General features: G+C 37.4%; 1 protein-coding gene across 4 annotated transcripts in view; it reads left to right on the forward strand.

Moving 5' to 3' along the window:
- The window catches only part of ldb2a (LIM domain binding 2a), a 173,036-nt gene that overhangs the window by 36,801 nt on the left and 118,012 nt on the right, over positions 1–18,223 (forward strand). For all 4 annotated transcript variants that reach the window (XM_020917635.2, XM_020917636.2, XM_055159519.1 and 1 more), the window contains exon 2: positions 11,993–12,095. In XM_020917635.2, coding sequence (XP_020773294.1) covers positions 11,993–12,095 — 103 coding nt within the window. The remainder of the gene's footprint in view (positions 1–11,992; positions 12,096–18,223) is intronic.

The raw sequence follows: 18,223 nt of genomic DNA on the forward strand, positions 1-18,223 counted from the left end.
TGCTATTTACTGACAATCCTTCTTGCTTTGTCTCCCGATGCTTTGGAAAATCCAAAAATCCTTGAAAATCCAGATCTTCGGCTCTTCCTGCTGATTTGTGGTTTGTGGTGAGGCCATTGACACATTGACAAATCCTCCCTTCGATGGTGTGCGATCTCTGGGAATCAATAAACGTCCTTATCGGAGGAGGGCTGTCTCGTCTGGGGGCTTCTCCGGTTCACCTCGGGATCCGGGCATATTGGCGCACATTTGTAGCTTTGACAACAAACATGGATACGGCGCGTGGTTCGTCACAGAGTCCAGAGGCGGAAAGGAAAAGCAGGCCAGTGAGTGACAGGCGGAAATACAATGGAGAGATATGCAGGTCTGGAGAAGGGGAATCACAGACTAAGTTATTCAGGGCACTCCTCAATACCTAACCAGGAAAAATGACATGTTTTTAGTCTTTTGATGATTACAAAATCCACTGGCAGATAAGTAAAAAAAAGTTGTCATAATCTGAGCAACATTTTAAATAAATGAACTAGCAGATCAAATGATATTGTTAAAAATGGCATGCTCGTCTATCAGGTTTACTTATGGTCACTCTAATCCTTTTATTTATTTGGCATTGTCAACTTGTATATGTTTGAGAAATGACTGAAATTGTCTGTGCCATGAGCCCCAGCTACAGGTGCACTGAGGAGTGAAGCAGTTAAAATCAAGACTCAAAACAACCAAACTAGTAAAGTTTCAACATTGGATAGTTAGACTTAGACTTAGACTTAAACAAACTTTATTGATCCACAAGGGAAATTATTTGGACACAGTAGCTCACACATCACAATATAATATAATAACAAAGAGTAAAAAATATAAAAAGGTGGTGTATAAAAGACATAATTATATATATAGTTTGTAGGGATGCAACAATAACCGAAATATTGTAATATTGTATCGTCAAAAGTCTAACACAAAAGTCTCAAATTTGAATTACAAGTTACTTTGCTTAAATGCATGGTGTTATAGAAGCAACAGCTTATGAACATCAGAAACTACATATCCCATGATTCATTTCAGTGCAGACAACATGAAGAGATATGGTTTTATTTGAATTCTTGGGATTATGACGGAAATAATTCACACCAAAATTTTGCCAAGGTATTTTAAAAGCAAAAAAGTGTCCCATTTTGGAGAGGCAATTATATTAGCCTCTCCAAAATATTGCAATAAATATCGTACTGTGAGATTTGGATATTGTTACATCCATAATAGTTAGTAGTAAAGGCTATGTAGGTCAGGTGTGTGGACTTTAAAAACACGAAGGAGTTCTGGACTTCTGGGACATTTTTACTTCTGGAGAAGGAGACTTCCTAAACATAAAGGATTACTGAAAAACAGAGATTATTTAAACAAAACACAACTTCTCTTCTTAGGTGTGCTCTCAATCAGCAAACATTACAGCACAATAGGGATTAACACACAAACCCAGCCTAAATATGCAGGGTGTGTGTGTTAAACATGTGTGACTGAAACTAAACACAACTCCAGTTTGGGGTGACCAGACGTCCCTATTTACCCGAGACAGTCCCAGTTTTGAGCCCTGTGTTTGCCGTCCCAGCAGATTTATCCAAAACCAGTGATTTGTACCAGTTTTATACAAGAAATGTCCCAGGTGTCCCTATTTTTGACCAATCTGATCCATGCCAACAGTAAAGACAGGCGTGAACTGTCATTTGTTTGGGTAAAATACAGAAAAGCTGCTTAAAATGACCAAGACACAGAAAATGTGACTATCATGGCTCATGTTCGTCATGAATGGGCCGAGTGCAGAACAGTTTCCCTTAACGAGGCACTTGAATCACAATTTTATTATTACCAACCACCCCGAACTGAGGGTGTCCCAGTTTTTCATTTTGAAATTCTGGTCACCCCTCTCCAGCTATGTTTGTGATGAGGAAACAACATTATAACATAGAGTAGATCAGAAAACAGAATAAATTGGTCCATTTAAATTGTCATATTGTCATAGAACTTTTTACAACGGCTGGAAGTGCCACGATGTAGGATAAACGTCACTCCCGGTTAATGCTTTCCTATGGCAAAATATCTATGGAAATGTCTTGTGTATTTTCCACCAGCTTCATAAATCTCCCTCATCACCAAATCTGCATCCAACAAGGTCGATACAGGACATATTCTGTCCAAGAAGAATTTATCCACAACTATCAAGGTAAGAAAGATGAAAACTTAAAGGCCAACAACGACCAGCATTAGTGAACTACTGAGCAAAACTAACATTATGGTCATGAATTAAACATAAGTAACTTGTGAACTCACATTGACTCTAGAATTAAAATAAAAAATTGATTTCATGATGTAGATATTAGCATAGACAGAGAGATTTGTTTAAATGCTAGACGTGCAATTTGTGAACATCTGTAGCATTCGAACTGCACAAATCTCTCTGTCTATGCTAATATCGACATCATGAAATTGATTTTTTATTTTAATTGTAGAATCAGTCTGAGTTCACAAGTTACTTATTAATGAATTACTTATTACTTATGTTTTATTCATGATTGTAATGTTTGTTTTGCTCATGTTGTTCACTAATGCTCGTCGTTGTTGGCCTTTAAGTTTACGTCTTTCTTACCTTGATAGTTGTGGATAAATTCTTCATGGACAAAATATGTCCTTTGTCAACCCTGAAGATTTGTTGATAGGGCAGATTTATGAAGCTGGTGGAAAATATGCCCGGAGTGACGTTTACCGTACTTTGCGGCACTTCTGGCCGTTGTGAAAAAAGTCTGTTGTTATAGTAGTTACAAACTTTATAGGTGTTACCAAAAAAATAAATAAAATCACAATTATTGACCAAACAATCTTCACATCCCTTCACAAACAAAAAAATCACTTTCGTACATACTTTTTACAGTGTGATCATTTGCACCAAAAGAAATACATCTTTCCCTTTTGTTCTCTAACACGATTAAGACTTCACACACACACACATGCTCTCTGAATGGACTCACCCTCGTAGTATTTGGCACCAGGCTCCCCGTTCCCATGGCGGCGATCCAGCGTCCAGACTGTTGCTGCACGGTCTTCCTGGCTCCCATCCACCCCTTATAACGTCTTCAAACCCGCTCGCTTCGCCCTGCTCCGCATACAGACGCGTTTCTATCTTTGGCCAGACACACGGTGAAGAAAAAAAACAAAAAAAAAACCCCAAGAAAAAAACACTCCCCCATTTGCGCTGGATTAATGGCAAGCGACTCACGTGAACTCCCCGGCAGAAATAATGGAAAAGTTAGCTTTATTAGCGCGCAAGCTAAATGTGCATTTCATTTACTGAATTTGTAGCGGAGTAATAAAACTGCCAAGTGCTATTTTGTTTGGCGGCGGAGCTAAATGCGATTGGGAGCGCGGTGTGTTTTGCTGGGCTGATTGCTGTGGCGTCTGGGCGAGAGGCTTTTTAACATGGATACTAGCATGTGGGTTAGCATCTGAGGCCGAACCAGGAAGCGCTAATGGACACGCAACAATAGGAACGGCCGCTGTCAAAATGGTCTATTATGAGATGCTTGTCGGCATGAGTGAATGTGTGTACGAGTGTCAAAATAACTACTGGAAATCACGCATGTAAATGAATTAACAGAAAGGTGGTCAGTGGTGAAAGATGGGCATGTGATTGGTAAGGTCGCCCCGTAACTACAGTGTTTTCGGTTCAATTCAAAAACTGTGGGAATGTTTTGGATTTATTTCTTTGGATTCCCATCAACCTAGAATATGAAGAAGGCAATGATTCTAGTTGATTCCGATAACATGATGATAATTAGGGGTGTGCAAAAATATCGTATCATTCAATGTGATGATACAGTATCGATATCGTGGGCTGCTGCATCGATATATCACCAGGAGTATTTTTTTGGTGTATTTTACTAAATTATTTTGTTACAACGCTACAGTTTTGTTGGTTGTTTAGTTGAAGGAAATTCTTTTATACGACACTTTTGACATTTTCACTGTTTTGATGATTAAAATAAGTGTGTTTCATATTAACTTTGCACAAGAAGTGGTTTAACAAAGACTTTTAGTATCACAGCCATGATTTAACCTTTATTTTTTGTTGAACCGTATCAAATCAATTTGAAATATATCGTATCGAATTGAATGTGCACTGTATCGAAATATGTATCATATTGTGACCTATGTATCGAGGTATGTATCATATCAGCAACTTCTTAATGATACCCAGCCCTAATGATAATAAAAAAAAAAAACACTTTATTTAGACAATGGAAAGTAATTTTCAAAATTAAATCATTGTACTTTCCTATATTACCATGTGGTGTTATCCTTCAATCATCCAGGTAGGTTCCATAGTGGTCCATGGGTGTGAATTGTTTTTGTATACTTGCTCAAATGAGTATCAGTGAGTTTTTATTCTATTTTTTGTATTTATTAGTGTCTGATTTTTGATACTTTTGACAGCCCAACTTCAAAAAGACACTTTTATATAATTACGTAGGTAGATGTCAACCAAAAATCTCTATATTTTTAAGCCCATAAACCATAAACAGGCTAATTCGGAGCTGGTAAACGCTTTCCCAATTTAACATCTGCCCTTTAAAACAATGTAAAGATATTACATTTAAAACTAGGGACGCACTGATAATGGTATCAAATATCAGTAACGATACTGAGAAAACTGGTGGATCAGGCTAATTCTGAGCTGGTAAAACACTTGTCTTATTAGAAACAAACGCCTTATCAACTTAACATATGCCCTTAAAAACAGTGTAAAGATACCTCAAACACATTTAAAATTAAGGATTCACTGATACTGGTACTGAATATCAGTGACGATACTGAGAAAACTGGTTGACCAAGCATAGGGGTGTGCAAAAATACTGAAATATCGATGTATCATATTGTTTAATGTAATGATACAGTATCGATATCGTGGGTTGCTGATATATCTCCAACAGTATTTTTTTTACAAAATTATTGAGTTATAGCACTACAGTTTTGTTGCTTGTTCAGAGGAAGGAAACTCTTTTATGCGACACTTTTGACATTTTCACAGTTTTGATGATTAAAATAAGTGTGTTTCATTTTTGCACAAGACTTTGCACAAGAAGTGATTTAACAAAGATTTCCAGTAGAGCCCGACCGATATATCGGCTGGCCGATATTATTGGCCAATATGGGCACATGGAGACATATCGGCTATCGGCCGATATGCTTGCTGATATGGGCCGATATTTCACGTGAGCATGTTATACCTCGGTATAAAGCTTAGACTCTCATTTAATCCAATTTACAGACAGATAAATGTCCTAATATGTGGCTCTGCATCAGTATTTTTCTGCGGAGTCATTTGTCTGTGTCCGTACTGTACCTGAACACACCACCAGAGTGACGTCACTTCACTCGTGTGTGTTTGTTTACACCCGCAGCGGTGCGCAACACTGAGATTATTTTCTTTTTCGGACAATCGGTTTGAGTCTGGATTAAAAGGACATTTATTAGTGCAGACTTGTGATGTGAGGAGGAGCCTGTGAGCGGTGAGTGTTGGAAATACATCGACTTTGAAGCTAGTTTAGGTTTTGTTAATGGTTAGCTGCTGTAGCTCCCGCACATAAACAGGCTGTTTTCTATTGGTCTATTGTAAAGTGACTATATTGGCCGTATATTTGCTACTGGACCTGCATTGATATGTAAATGAGCTGTGAATAGACGTGTGAATGATCCACATTTATGCATATAATTAACTACCGCGGTGCGCAGCATTTACGGCTAAAGGCTAATAGCGATAGTTTACTAGCTAGGAGTTATGGGTCGGTTGCGATCGAAACGGCTCTTAGATCCGGCTCTTTGAAGCGAACAACGGGAGCCTGCTTCTTATTGGGAGCCGTGTTTTCTCTTTTTCTCACTTTTTCTCTTCATGCCGCATGTAGACCTGTAGTTTGACAGCAGCAGCGGCTGAAAATGAAACTTTCAGAAATCTGCGTGTGCATAGGATAAAAAAAAAGTGCATATTTGGCTGCAGTTCAGCATAAAATGAATAAACCAGGACTAATCTTGAGCTCGAGTGCAGGAGAGAGATAGAAACCGAGTCCCGACACTCAGTCCTGGTTCAGTTCTGGTTTAGTCCTGGTTGCAACAAAACAATCTCAAGAGTCGCTTGGGAGCCGAAAGAGCCAACTGCTTTAGTGAGCCGAGCCAAAAAAACAAAAAACAAAACTGGAATACCCATCACTAGCAGCTAGAATGTGATGCAAAAATGCCATTAGGCCAATCTACTGTATGTAAATATGATGTAAAGAGTCAAAATAACAATAAATGTTGCCTAAATAAACCCAATTTAGAATTCCACTAGAGCCAAACCTAAGTTTTTTAATCAATTCAAGATTTACAGTGAATTTTTACATCACTAAATATATCGGTGATTATATCGGCTATCGGCAGCTCCAACCCCCATTATATCGGTTTCATATCGGCCACAACAAAATCCATATCGGTCGGGCTCTAATTTCCAGTATCATAGCCATGATTTAGCCATTATTTTTTATTGAATCGTATCGAAGCGTAAGCTCACTGTATCAAGATATGTATCGTATCGACATATGTATCATACCGGCAACTTCTCAATGATACTCAGCCCTAATCAAGCATCAAGTTTCATGATATCGGTTAAGCTAATGGTTTGGCCTTCAAATGGATGTAATATGACAGTTTACAGGCAAATTTTGGCCTAGAATGTCTCATAATGATTGAACTTTTAGTCAGATGAAATTTAGTAGTGATTTGAAGGATAAATAACAGTTACACAAAACAATTGGATCTCTTGTATAATACGTTAACTGTGTTTTAAGGAAATAAGTGCCATTTTCCATTCCTACTCTAATATCGAGTATCGGCAGACACTTAAAATCAAAGTATCGAACTGAAAGAGCTGGATCGGTGCATGCCTATTTAAAAAACACTCCAATGTATTAATAATATGTTCACTGTAAATTCTTTTTCATAGTCACCCTCCTCCTCATTGATTATACAGCCTACCTATAGTTTATATTCGTAACCAGTCGCCAGTGTCTTTTGTCCCACTTTGTCTCTCCACTCTCACTCTGCTCTTAAACAGATATATTCCGAATGAGACAGCGTTCCGACACCTGCTGCTCTCTTCGCCGGGCTGGGTGAGGGTGAGAGCGGGTGAGGGGGACTGGGAGGAGGAAGGAGGGGGTCTCGGTGGGCACGTGGGGGCACTGGGCTGTGGAAGACTGGCATCACGGCTCCAAATGGAGACTTCAGAGCACCGGCTGTCCGCTTGATTGCTTTGCCACCTCTGCATCTCTGTGTCAGTTTTATCCTCATATCAAACAAGCAGCGGCTCATACGCTCCTCTGTGCTGCAAATGCAATACGGGATTCTGGCATGGGCATGTTTTTCATTTAGGAATTTGTGTTGGATTTGAATTAAAAGATTTTTACTGTCTTTTTACATTTTAGATTCTTTGCAGCAGTTATTCCTCACTTTCTATTATCTTTTATCTGTTTTTATTCAACACAATGAGTTTATAAGAACTTTTCACAACTTGCAGAGACATCACATTAATCTAACAATAAGCATGCCTACAGTGCACCAGCCTTACTTCCTGGTTCACATACTATAAAAACACTTTATAATTAGATGAATGAGGACATGAATTAGGTGCTTTTACAGTATATTTGTATTAGAGTAAGACACATTTTACTTTAATACCTGAAAATAATTAAAGCTCCCTTAATTTAAATTTGCCAAAGTTTGTCAGGAAATTGTGGTAGAGTTATAATTGGAAAAAGTTGGTAGTTTTATCCCAGTTTGATAAGAGCATACAGTTTATGTGTCCTTAGGGAAGACCATTTTTTCCGCGTTCACTGATATAAGTTACTTGTAACGCTGTAGACGACCAAGTATATTGCATATTTTTTGTGTTCATAGTCAGTCAAAGTCTATTTTTATTTAGTTTATTTTTATTGCATGCCAGGTCTTGCAGTTTTTATTGTATCATAGTTTATATTACTATTATTATTCATTGTTTTATGTTGCACCATAACGCTGAAGTAAGTTCCCAGTTTGTGAATTTTGTTCCCTGGCAATGGCAATAAAATTTATTCTAATAAATTCTTGGTCGATTGAAGACACGCTTTGTCCATCAATTATTTGACTAAAAGAGAACGTGGTGTGGTACTACTTGAACAGAGTACTGAAAAGACAGATGACACTGTCCAGTTATTCCCAAATATGTACTTTATTCACTCCATACCTTCTCCTGGTCTATATAAATCTGATGAGCTTAATAAAATAATTCATTGCCTTAGCTGATTCACTGACCAATGAATCAACTAAGCACCAAGTTCTAAAGCCCTAGTTATTTGTTTTGTTTTGCCATTGTGGCTGATATTTAATGTAGATGGGAAGATTTTATGATATGTTGTATTTTTAGACACCTCTTTAGCTTCATTGCTTTTCTATTTCCATTTGAAATCACTTGTCCAAGAAGAAACTGTGGGTACAAAGAGACTATATTTGCCAAAAAAGCACCAATACAGATTTTTCTGTTCCTATACTTTAACTTTAAGCATCCAGCACCAGGGTATAGACTGAAAATATAATTAATTTGTGGTGATCCGATCCATCAAAATGTTCAATATCAGTCCGTGATTGGGGTGATAGTGTTCCCCGCGGCACTTTATAGTTAGGGTGCCCGCCTTGACAAAAATTGCCCACCGCCTTGACTACATCCCTCTGAACTACACGAATCCTTGCAAAACTACTTTTGTTGCGCCCTGGTCATTACTTTCACCTTTCGCTGGCATGGAATCTCCGTACATACCGAACTGTGATTTTTGTGTATCGTTACACCCCTTGAAAATACCAGTATTAGCTCTGATGTACTGTCCATGTTTAGACGGTAACAACTCCTTTTTGAACTACTTACCTCTCCTCCTCTCTGTTTGACTACTCTGTTCCTTGACCCACATTCGCCGTCCATTTGCCCCTAATCAACCAGCTCCTCTCCTGTGCCCTGTGGCGGTATGACTCTCCACGGTTCAGTCCCGGTCGTGTTTGCGTGGAGGTAAGGGGAGGGGTGAGGGGGGGTGAGGGGGGGCGTGACCTGCGGGGCATCCGGGCACTGGTTGTAGCGGGTTATTGGCTTTGACGCTGGCCAATAGTGACAGGGCTAATTGTCACCATGTGGGGAGTGGTTCCATGCCCCCCTCTGCTCGGGCTCCAGCGACCTGGTCATCTGTTGTATCATGTCATGGGGAATTAGAGGCAGATGAGAGCGAGAGAGAGAGAGGGACATGGAGAAAGGGAGGAGATAAAAAGGGAGAGAGAGTGGCGGGGCATAAGAGTAAGAGGGGTCGTCCCACCTTTGTAACTGAGGGCAGTGTTCTTTTCTTTATTTAGTTTCAGTATTAGTAGTAGGCCGATGGTCAAAAAAGTTGACTTGAACTTGACTTGAATCTCGAGCAAGACATATAAAGACATATTTTGGTAAATTCTTGATGCATTGTTAAAATTTTAGGTGTGTAACAGTACACAAAAATCACAGTTTGGTACTTACCTTGATTTTGGTTTGGTTCATTTTCTGTATAGAATGGGAACAAAATGCAAAACCATTTGCTTTTTGTTTATTTGTGTTTTTATTAAACCAACAATTTGTTTTAACATTGTACAAACAGGAAAATAAAATAAATGCAAAATGCAGCTTGGTCATACTAATAAATTAAATAAATGATTCTCAAATAAGCAACAAATGTATGCAATATTATAAAAAATGAATTCCTTTTAAACAGTAAACAAAACAAAATTGTTGTCAAGGCGGCGCCCTAACTATAAAGCACTTCAGAAAACACTGCCACCCCAATCACGGACGACTTCCCTCGTGAATACTAAAGAGCCAACCCTTCCGTGTAGCTGCATATGTGGTGGCGGAATGTAAACACACACAAATTGCATGAATTCACTCATGTACACCCGCACACTGAACCGAACGTCCTGTATTGAAACGGTTCGGCAGGAATACATGTACCGTTACACCGCTATAAAATATCATCTGAGTATCAGGATCAATATAATAGAAATAATATTGTGTTATTCATCTTTGTCAATATAACCTTTTACATTTTACATTCCATTATGCAGCTACCCTGAGATTTAAAGTGCATTGTGTAACTTTTCTTGTGGAGGGTCCGTTTAATAATTTTCTCAGTGGAAATGCTATTACTTTGTCTGGGATGCTTCACAGTATGGCATTAAATCTTTCTATCTTCATGTAGACTGAACTAGATCGAGTTACAGGTCAGATTTGTGGAGAGGCAGCCCTGTTCACAGTCAGAATACCTGTTTTTCTTGGTATTTTTGATCAATAAGAAACGCTATAATTGAATAAATGTAAGGTAGAGCTGTTTAATGTCATACTGTGGAACATTCCAGGCAGAGGAATAACATCTCCACAGAAGCAAGCACATAATGCACAAGTTACACAATGCACCTTTAAGGCTGGGCAATAAGGCAAAAAAATAAATAAATAAAAAATCCTCATACTGATTGATTTTGATTTAATTTCTTCTTCTCAAAAACACAATGATTTCATGGACAATAAAAAGGCTTTAAATCAGTGCCAGTTTACACAAAAGTAGCCAAATGTATTCCACTAAAGTCCAAACTCTGCTCCAAAACACATGCTTTTACTGACAGAGGATTATCTGTGGACCCAAGCTGATCATTGACGATTAGAAATGACTGAATCTTGATCTTGATTCAGATTTGACTCATTTGCTCGGCCGTACCTGGAATAGACTGCTGGAACAGTTCTACCATTCCACGGACATTCGCTCTGACTACCAATCAATCCCAAAAGTCGTGCTCAAACTGTTTGGCCTTAATGATACATGAAACCCTAGTAGTTACATAAAGAATAACGACATGACAATAGAGATTTAACAATAACCAAAATATCGTGATATCGTATCGTCAGAAGTCTTACAATAATATCAAGAGCTGTCAAAATATATAAAATTATAAGTTCCTTTGCTTAAATGCATTGTTCTTTAGTAGGAGCAGCTTATAAACACAGGGAACTATGTGTCCCATGATTCATTGCAGAACAGACAACATAAAGAAATATGTTTTTTAATTGAATTCTTGGGATTATGACGGAAATAATTCACACCAAAATCTTGACAAAGTATTTTAAAAGCAAAAAAGTGTCCTATCTAGAATTATATTGTCCACTCAAAAATATTGCAATAAATATCGTACCTTGAGAGATTTGAATATCGTTGCATCCCTACTGATATCGTATCGTCAAAAGTCTCACTATAATTTCACTGGCTGTCACAATATATCAAATCAAAATGCATTCTTTTGTTGCAGCAGCTAAAACAAACTGAAAACTACATAGACCATGTTCCTTTGCTCCATTTCAGTGCAGACGGCAGGAAGAAATAATAATATTGTTGATAAGCACTTTGTTTTTTTGGATTATGATTAATAATGATAGTAGTATTGACTAGTGATTTGCACCTAAGTCATGTGAGGGGATTTAAAAAGGCAAAAAGTAGCATTCTGTTAAAAGTCTTGCAATAAATATCGTACTTTGAGATGCAAACCGTGGTAATATTGTACTGTGAGCTTTCGTTATGACAATAGAAAGAACATTTTAACATTGACATATGCTTGCTCACAAAATATACATTTAAATGATACCCATAAATTGTATGAAAAAATGGTGGAGAACATCAAGACCTGACTTCATATCAAAATCACATTTGTCTCATATTGAAATCTTGCTCATAATATTGTGTCTTGTCTTATCAGAGTACAGAGGTATGACCATATTGGGTTTATGTAAAATGCAATATGACCAGTTATGAACTACATGGATATTAAATTAAAGAATCACATGTTGTTTTTGCCTCCTGTTTTTAATCCCATTTGTCTTTTCATTTTTCAGGAAAGCGATAACTTGTGGTGGGATGCCTTCGCGACTGAGTTTTTCGAAGAAGACGCCACCCTCACGCTCTCCTTCTGCCTCGAAGATGGACCAAAGAGATACAGTAAGAGCGTCCTCCTATGCTCCTACGGTACTCGGTGCACAACAAATGGCAAATGGAACTACGCAATCATTTTTTTTTTTTTTTTAAGAATTTCATTTTCGCTCTACTCGTCTGCTTTTGATAAGCGGTGCGCTCTAATGATGATAAATGGATGTGTAGCCGTTGTGTCATAGAGGCCCATCAAGACAAATTATAGTGTGGTAGTTACTGAAGGAAGTTGATGATTTGGGGGAAGAAAGTTTGGCTTTCAAGGAAGCTTTTAAAATGACATGTTCGTTTACATGAATTTTGACTAGTTTTTCTAATTTACATTGTTAGTACAGTTAGTAGAGTTTGGGCAAGTATAGGACTGTCACGATATCAACTTTGAAGTCTGATATGTTGCTGAAGTAAACGAAAAACCCACGAGCAGATTTAAACTACAAAAAATTCTAAATGTACAATATCGTAAAAAAATAATTTACCTGTAATAAACTGTAATGAATAAATAAAAATCCCTCAGTGAAATCCCTCAGTGGTCCAGGTAGGATCCATAACAAAGAAGAAATTAAATTCTGTCAACTGGACTAAAGTTTTTTGATCGATGTAAATAGGGTGTACATTCTTTGCTATACAAGACCTGTAATTGTTGCATATAATTATAATATTTTAGTCAGTCTTATCTAGGGATGTAACAATAACCAAAATATCGTGATATCATATTGTCAAAGTTCTCACAATAATATCGTGGACCATCACAATATATCGAATTATCAGTCTCTTTGCTTAAATTAAGTGTTATAGTGCAGCAATAAAGGGCACTACATAGACCATGATCCTTTGCTCCATTTCAGTGTAGATTACAAGAAGACATAACAGTTCTAAGCACTTTTAAGTCTTAGTTCTTTGGATAAAGTCTTGTCAAGGCATTTTAAGACGAAAAAGTCCCAATTAACAGTTTTGTTTAGCTACATAAAATATCGTACCGTGAGATGTATATCATGAAAATATCGTACTTAGAGATTTGGATATTGTTACATCCCTAATCGTGAGCCTCCCCACCATATCGTGAGCTTTTCCACGATATCGCAATAAATATTGTACCGTGAGATTCATACCTTGACAATATCGTATCGTGAGACTTGGATATCGTTACACCCTTAGTCTTATCTAAAGATAAAATTCAGGTATAATTTTTTGCCACAACTATTTTTCTGAATATGAGGTAATAATATTTTGTCAGAGTAAACTAAACAATAAAAATAGGTAAAAACTCACCAGGCACTTTTTACTAGATTTAGGTTTCATTTATTTTTCACTTTATTTTCGCTCTGTAAAAAATAAAGCTTATTAAATTATACAATAGAATGTGATGGATGGTTACCAAAAACCCTCAAGGGGCTTAGCACGTGGCAACCGCCATATAAAACGACTATATTTATCTCTAATAAAAACCGTACAAAATACACATATTTGGAAGCATTTTAAAAACTCATTGTGAAAGCTATATAATTATTTGAGCCACTAATTTTTGGAGAGAAATTTATTACAGTTTAGCAAAATATCTGGCTACTCTACTCACTAAGAAACTCTTTTAGTTAGAGGTGTGCTCAGTTACTTTTTTTTGAGTAACACTGTAAAGAAATTGCACCATTCTAGAGGATACTTTTACTCCTATTTGAGTAATATTTTTATTGAAGTAATAATACTCTTTATTTGAGTAAACAGTTTGATTACTCTTCCTTCTGTGAGCAAGTTTACAAGTGACAAAAGCTTTATGTTGACAATATGACACGATTTGAACATTTTTGTGTCTATCCTTTGAAAATACCAGATTTTTGTGTAGCATTTAATATTTAATGTTTTGTCCTTCAAATTACACCACATTTTGAACTCAGATTTTGAATTATAAATCAGATGTTATGCCCTGAAAGTTATGCTTTAATTTACTTTTACTTGAGTAGTAGTTTTTAAAAATCTCTTTGACCACTACTTACTTCTACTAGAGTAATATTTACTTAGTAATAATATTTACTAGATAGTACAATTTCTCAATTTAATCCACCTCTATTTAACCACTTCAAACTCGCTGTACTTGATTAAAATGATTGTGTAACACGACACTAACTCCACTTCTCAAACACTTCTTTCTCCTAGCTTACATTTGTCCCTTTAACTCCACTTATTGTCCGCGTCTTTATCCTGCTTTTACCCATCCAGTGTCAGGCAGAAAATTGCTATCTCTCTCTCTTTTAACAATAGTTTTCATTTCGAATGTGATTGTTGAACAAGTGTGCGGTATCACACGTAACTACCGGCAACCTTCTTGTCTGCATTTCATCAGAGGGCTCTATTGTGGCTTTTGAAATAAATGTACCTATAAACTCTCAGCGGGGAAAATAGTCAAATGATTGGGTATATCTGCGCCGGTACACTTAACAAAACATTGGCTTTGTGTCAGTGATAGTGCAGTGGACAGGAGGGAGTGTGTGGGTGGGTTTTTATAGTTACAGAAATAGAAAAGAATACTGTAAATGTGGTCGAGTTCATGGTTAATGGAAGCAAAAGTTTGTCCGACTTTAAAAATGAGACACGTATTGTGCATATTCATAGCAGTACTAAAAATAAACGTACATGTAATTAAATGGGGTGTGATAATGACAAAAAACGAAAGGTGCACTGTGTAACTTTTCTGTTGGAGGGTCTGCTACGTGCTTGTTTCTATGGAGATATTATACCTAGAACAACGGAAAAAATGTGTTTCAATCAAAGGTGTTGCTTGTAAAACAGACTGAGTGAAAAAAATCTTAAGCTTCAAAATGTGTTTAAAATAAATGCTAAAAAAGTACAGACCTAACCCTGTATGATTTGTGCACATGTTTAATATCATAAATGCACTGATAAGACACTGGCCACGTTTACATGATGTTTTTAATTCTGTATTAATTGTTCTGATTTAAATAGTTCGAAATTAAAATATTCTCATTTGAGTTTACGTGGAAATAATAATTCCAAATTGAGGTTTACATGGAAAACACGTTAAATCGCCTTTATTTAATTCCGCTCCACGTCTGGGGGTCGGGAAGGGTTCTGATTGGACAGGGACACAAATGAATTTACATCTACCGGGAGAAAACACACACTTCAGTTGCTACAGGCTTTTTTTTGTCATCTCGTTTGCCGTTACGCCACGGACACAAACATGACACAAACTTTTTTCATAGTCGTTCTGATGATAATTAGTTACAAGCTGGAGAGAGAGGAAAAAGCCCTCAGCCCACTCCCACATCCCGCTCGCAAATCCAAAGAGCAGTGGATGAAAGTCCGAAGCGAGGACTGGTGGAGCCGGTATTGTCAGGATCACATTAGAAGGGCGACCCAATGAGCATGTGATGAACGACCAGAATTATTTTTAAGAAGAGTCAACATTTACATGATCGGGGAATGAATTAATGTGGTTTTAAAAAATTGAAATAAACCACCCACTTAGTTATGAATTAAATTTAATTCCAAATAATCATTTTCATTAAGTGTTTACATGCTCTTTTTAAAACTGAATAAATTTTTTATCTGAATTAAAACTCTCATGTAAATGTGGCAAATGTGAATCTGGGTGGAACAGTGCAGGAGCTTCGGAGTGTTTTCCCAAAGTTTCTGTATGTGATGAAAATTGAAGAAAAGTAGAGAAGGAGAAAGTGAGAGAGAAAGTTGGTGAAAGATAGCGAGAATGAGTGGGGAAAAATGCAGAAAGTGAACGATGAAGGTAGAGAAGAGAGTGAGCGAAAGACAGAAAACGAGAGAGAGACAAAGAGAGATAAGGGAAAAAGAAGGTGAGATGAAGGTAGGAAAAATATAGGAGAGAGAGAGAGAAAGGAAAAAGTGGAGAGATAAAGAAATTTAGAGAAGGAAACAAGGAGAGAGAAAGAGAGATGGAGGAAACGAGACAGACAGAAATGAAGAAAGAGAGAAAGAAACAAAATGGAAAGCGAATGAGATGAACAGAGTAAGAAGATAGGGAGAGAGAGGTAGAGAAAGATAGCTGGGAATGAAGCAAGAGACAAAGAGGGAGTTAGACGGGTTAGAAAAAGAAAGAGTGTAACGGAGAAGGGAAGATAAAAAGAAAGAGAGAGAGATGAGCAGAGAGAGAAGGAGAGGCGGAGGGTTGTTGTGCGCTTTTCAAATGTAAAAATCAAAATCCCTGGCGGTGCAGAGCTGGTATCCCAGCTCCGGGCTTAGCTCCATGGCGATGATGAGTCACACAGATCTGTAGCCGTTCTCATTCAGGTGCACTAATATCCAACAGACACATGGAAAAAGGAGCTAACCCTTTGTTTGTGTAGCTTTAAATGTAGGACTGTAGAGTGGAAAATATCTGATTGTGTTTTTGTCTGACAAGCATTGCGATTAGATTTGCGACGTATGTTTCCATTCCAAGTTCACATTTTAAACGGCCAAAAATACTGATCCAACAAACTAATACAAGGACATGTTGGTACAGACGCACACCATTGCAGCCTTTGCGATTTGCTAATTGTGATTAATCTTGTAGCCCTACTTTAAAGGTCCATTATTACGCAAAATTGACTCATGTGAGCTTTATTAAACCGTGTTAGAATGTTGTTACCGCCTTGAAAATATCAAGTTGTGTTTGAGACATAGACTGTATAAAAGAAGTGGACTAATGAGTGTGACTTCACCCATAGTGTTCAGCGCCGCTCAAATGAGGCTCGCGATGCTCATGGTTACAGGAACGAATCTGGAGCCAGGCTTTATGTTATGAATAGATGACAGACAAAATAGCGAAAAAAAAAATTCAGGATCATGAAGAGCGCATTAATACAAACATTTTAAGACCAAAATGACGAGGCTCACTGCAGCAGGTACAGGTGTGACAAGATCCAAATGTAAGTCAATTGGAGCCAAGGTCAGAAGGAGCCAGAAGAGCCTCCTGGTGAACTTCCTATTTGGCATGCGGTGGCTAAAGCGTTAGCTATGTCCACTCATATATGCGGTCTATGGTTTAGGTGTGTTTTGAGTTTTTATTTTTAGCTTTTCTACATCTTCAAAGGTCCAAATACTCTATTCTATGGTAGTTTTCAAGGTAACAGCTTCATCTTTCCTCTCTAGTGAAGGTGTATGGAGTTTAAAAACACAGTGGAGCACTTCTGTATTACCACATGACATCATAAGGTGGAACAGAGTGTTTTTTGATTGAGAGAAGAACTCAACCTAAATATGCAGGGTTTGTTTGTTTAACATGTGTGAATGAATCAAAACAATTCTGGTATGTTTTTAACGAGGAAGACTACATGCGTCATGAACTATGTTAGAAAAGCAAATAGAAGCGGGTTAATTTCAGCAGATTCATGCTGTATACAGATAAGAATTGAATTTTAACATGATCAGACCACTTTTGTAGAGAGAGTTAAAACTGTTTAAAAAGTGATACAATGCGGCACTATTTTTACTCAATATATCGACTAGAAAAAAATCTGAAAGTTTTGCACTGTTGAAAGTCGAACCAAGGTCGACAGCTTGAAGACATGAATTGTTCAGTGCTATTTCTATAGTCCCGACTCCTGCTCAAAATCTCCAGACCAAGACAAAATGTTTCAATTTTCTTAGGTTGGTCAAACCAGATAAAACTTTGAAATGATTGGAAAATTGTTACATTTTGAATAGCTTTAAGATAATAGTATAGTAATAGCATGATGTATCACTTGGGCTAAAAGGACTAAGAATTTGAGTTTGTTTACTGTACTTAAAAATCTTGAAAAACACGCAGCCTTGCTTTGAGGGGGCTTGTTTCTCCACAGACCTAACTTTTCTGGTTAAGGGCCTACAACCTGCTTGTCTCCATGGAAATTCTCTTAATTTCCTTCATTCTAAACTAGTGTGGTAGTACTCGAGAATGGTCTTTGTCTGGAGACCGATCTCGAGACTGTTTTTTTGTGGTCTTGGTCTCGTCTCGAACTTGAGTTTGAACTCGGTCTTGTCTCGGTCTCGAGGTCTGACACTCAACAAGTGATAAAACGGAGATAGATTTATACAAACATTGATATATGTGTTCCGAAATAAAAGTAAAATACAAATAAATGTAGAAAATTTCAAAGATGGTTTCGATTTGGTCTCAATGGGCCATGGTCTCG

This window comes from Boleophthalmus pectinirostris, unplaced genomic scaffold, assembly GCF_026225935.1.
Source record: "Boleophthalmus pectinirostris isolate CB_2022bp ecotype Guang Dong unplaced genomic scaffold, ASM2622593v1 HiC_scaffold_23, whole genome shotgun sequence".
In the NCBI taxonomy this organism is placed as follows: Eukaryota; Metazoa; Chordata; class Actinopteri; order Gobiiformes; family Gobiidae; genus Boleophthalmus; species Boleophthalmus pectinirostris.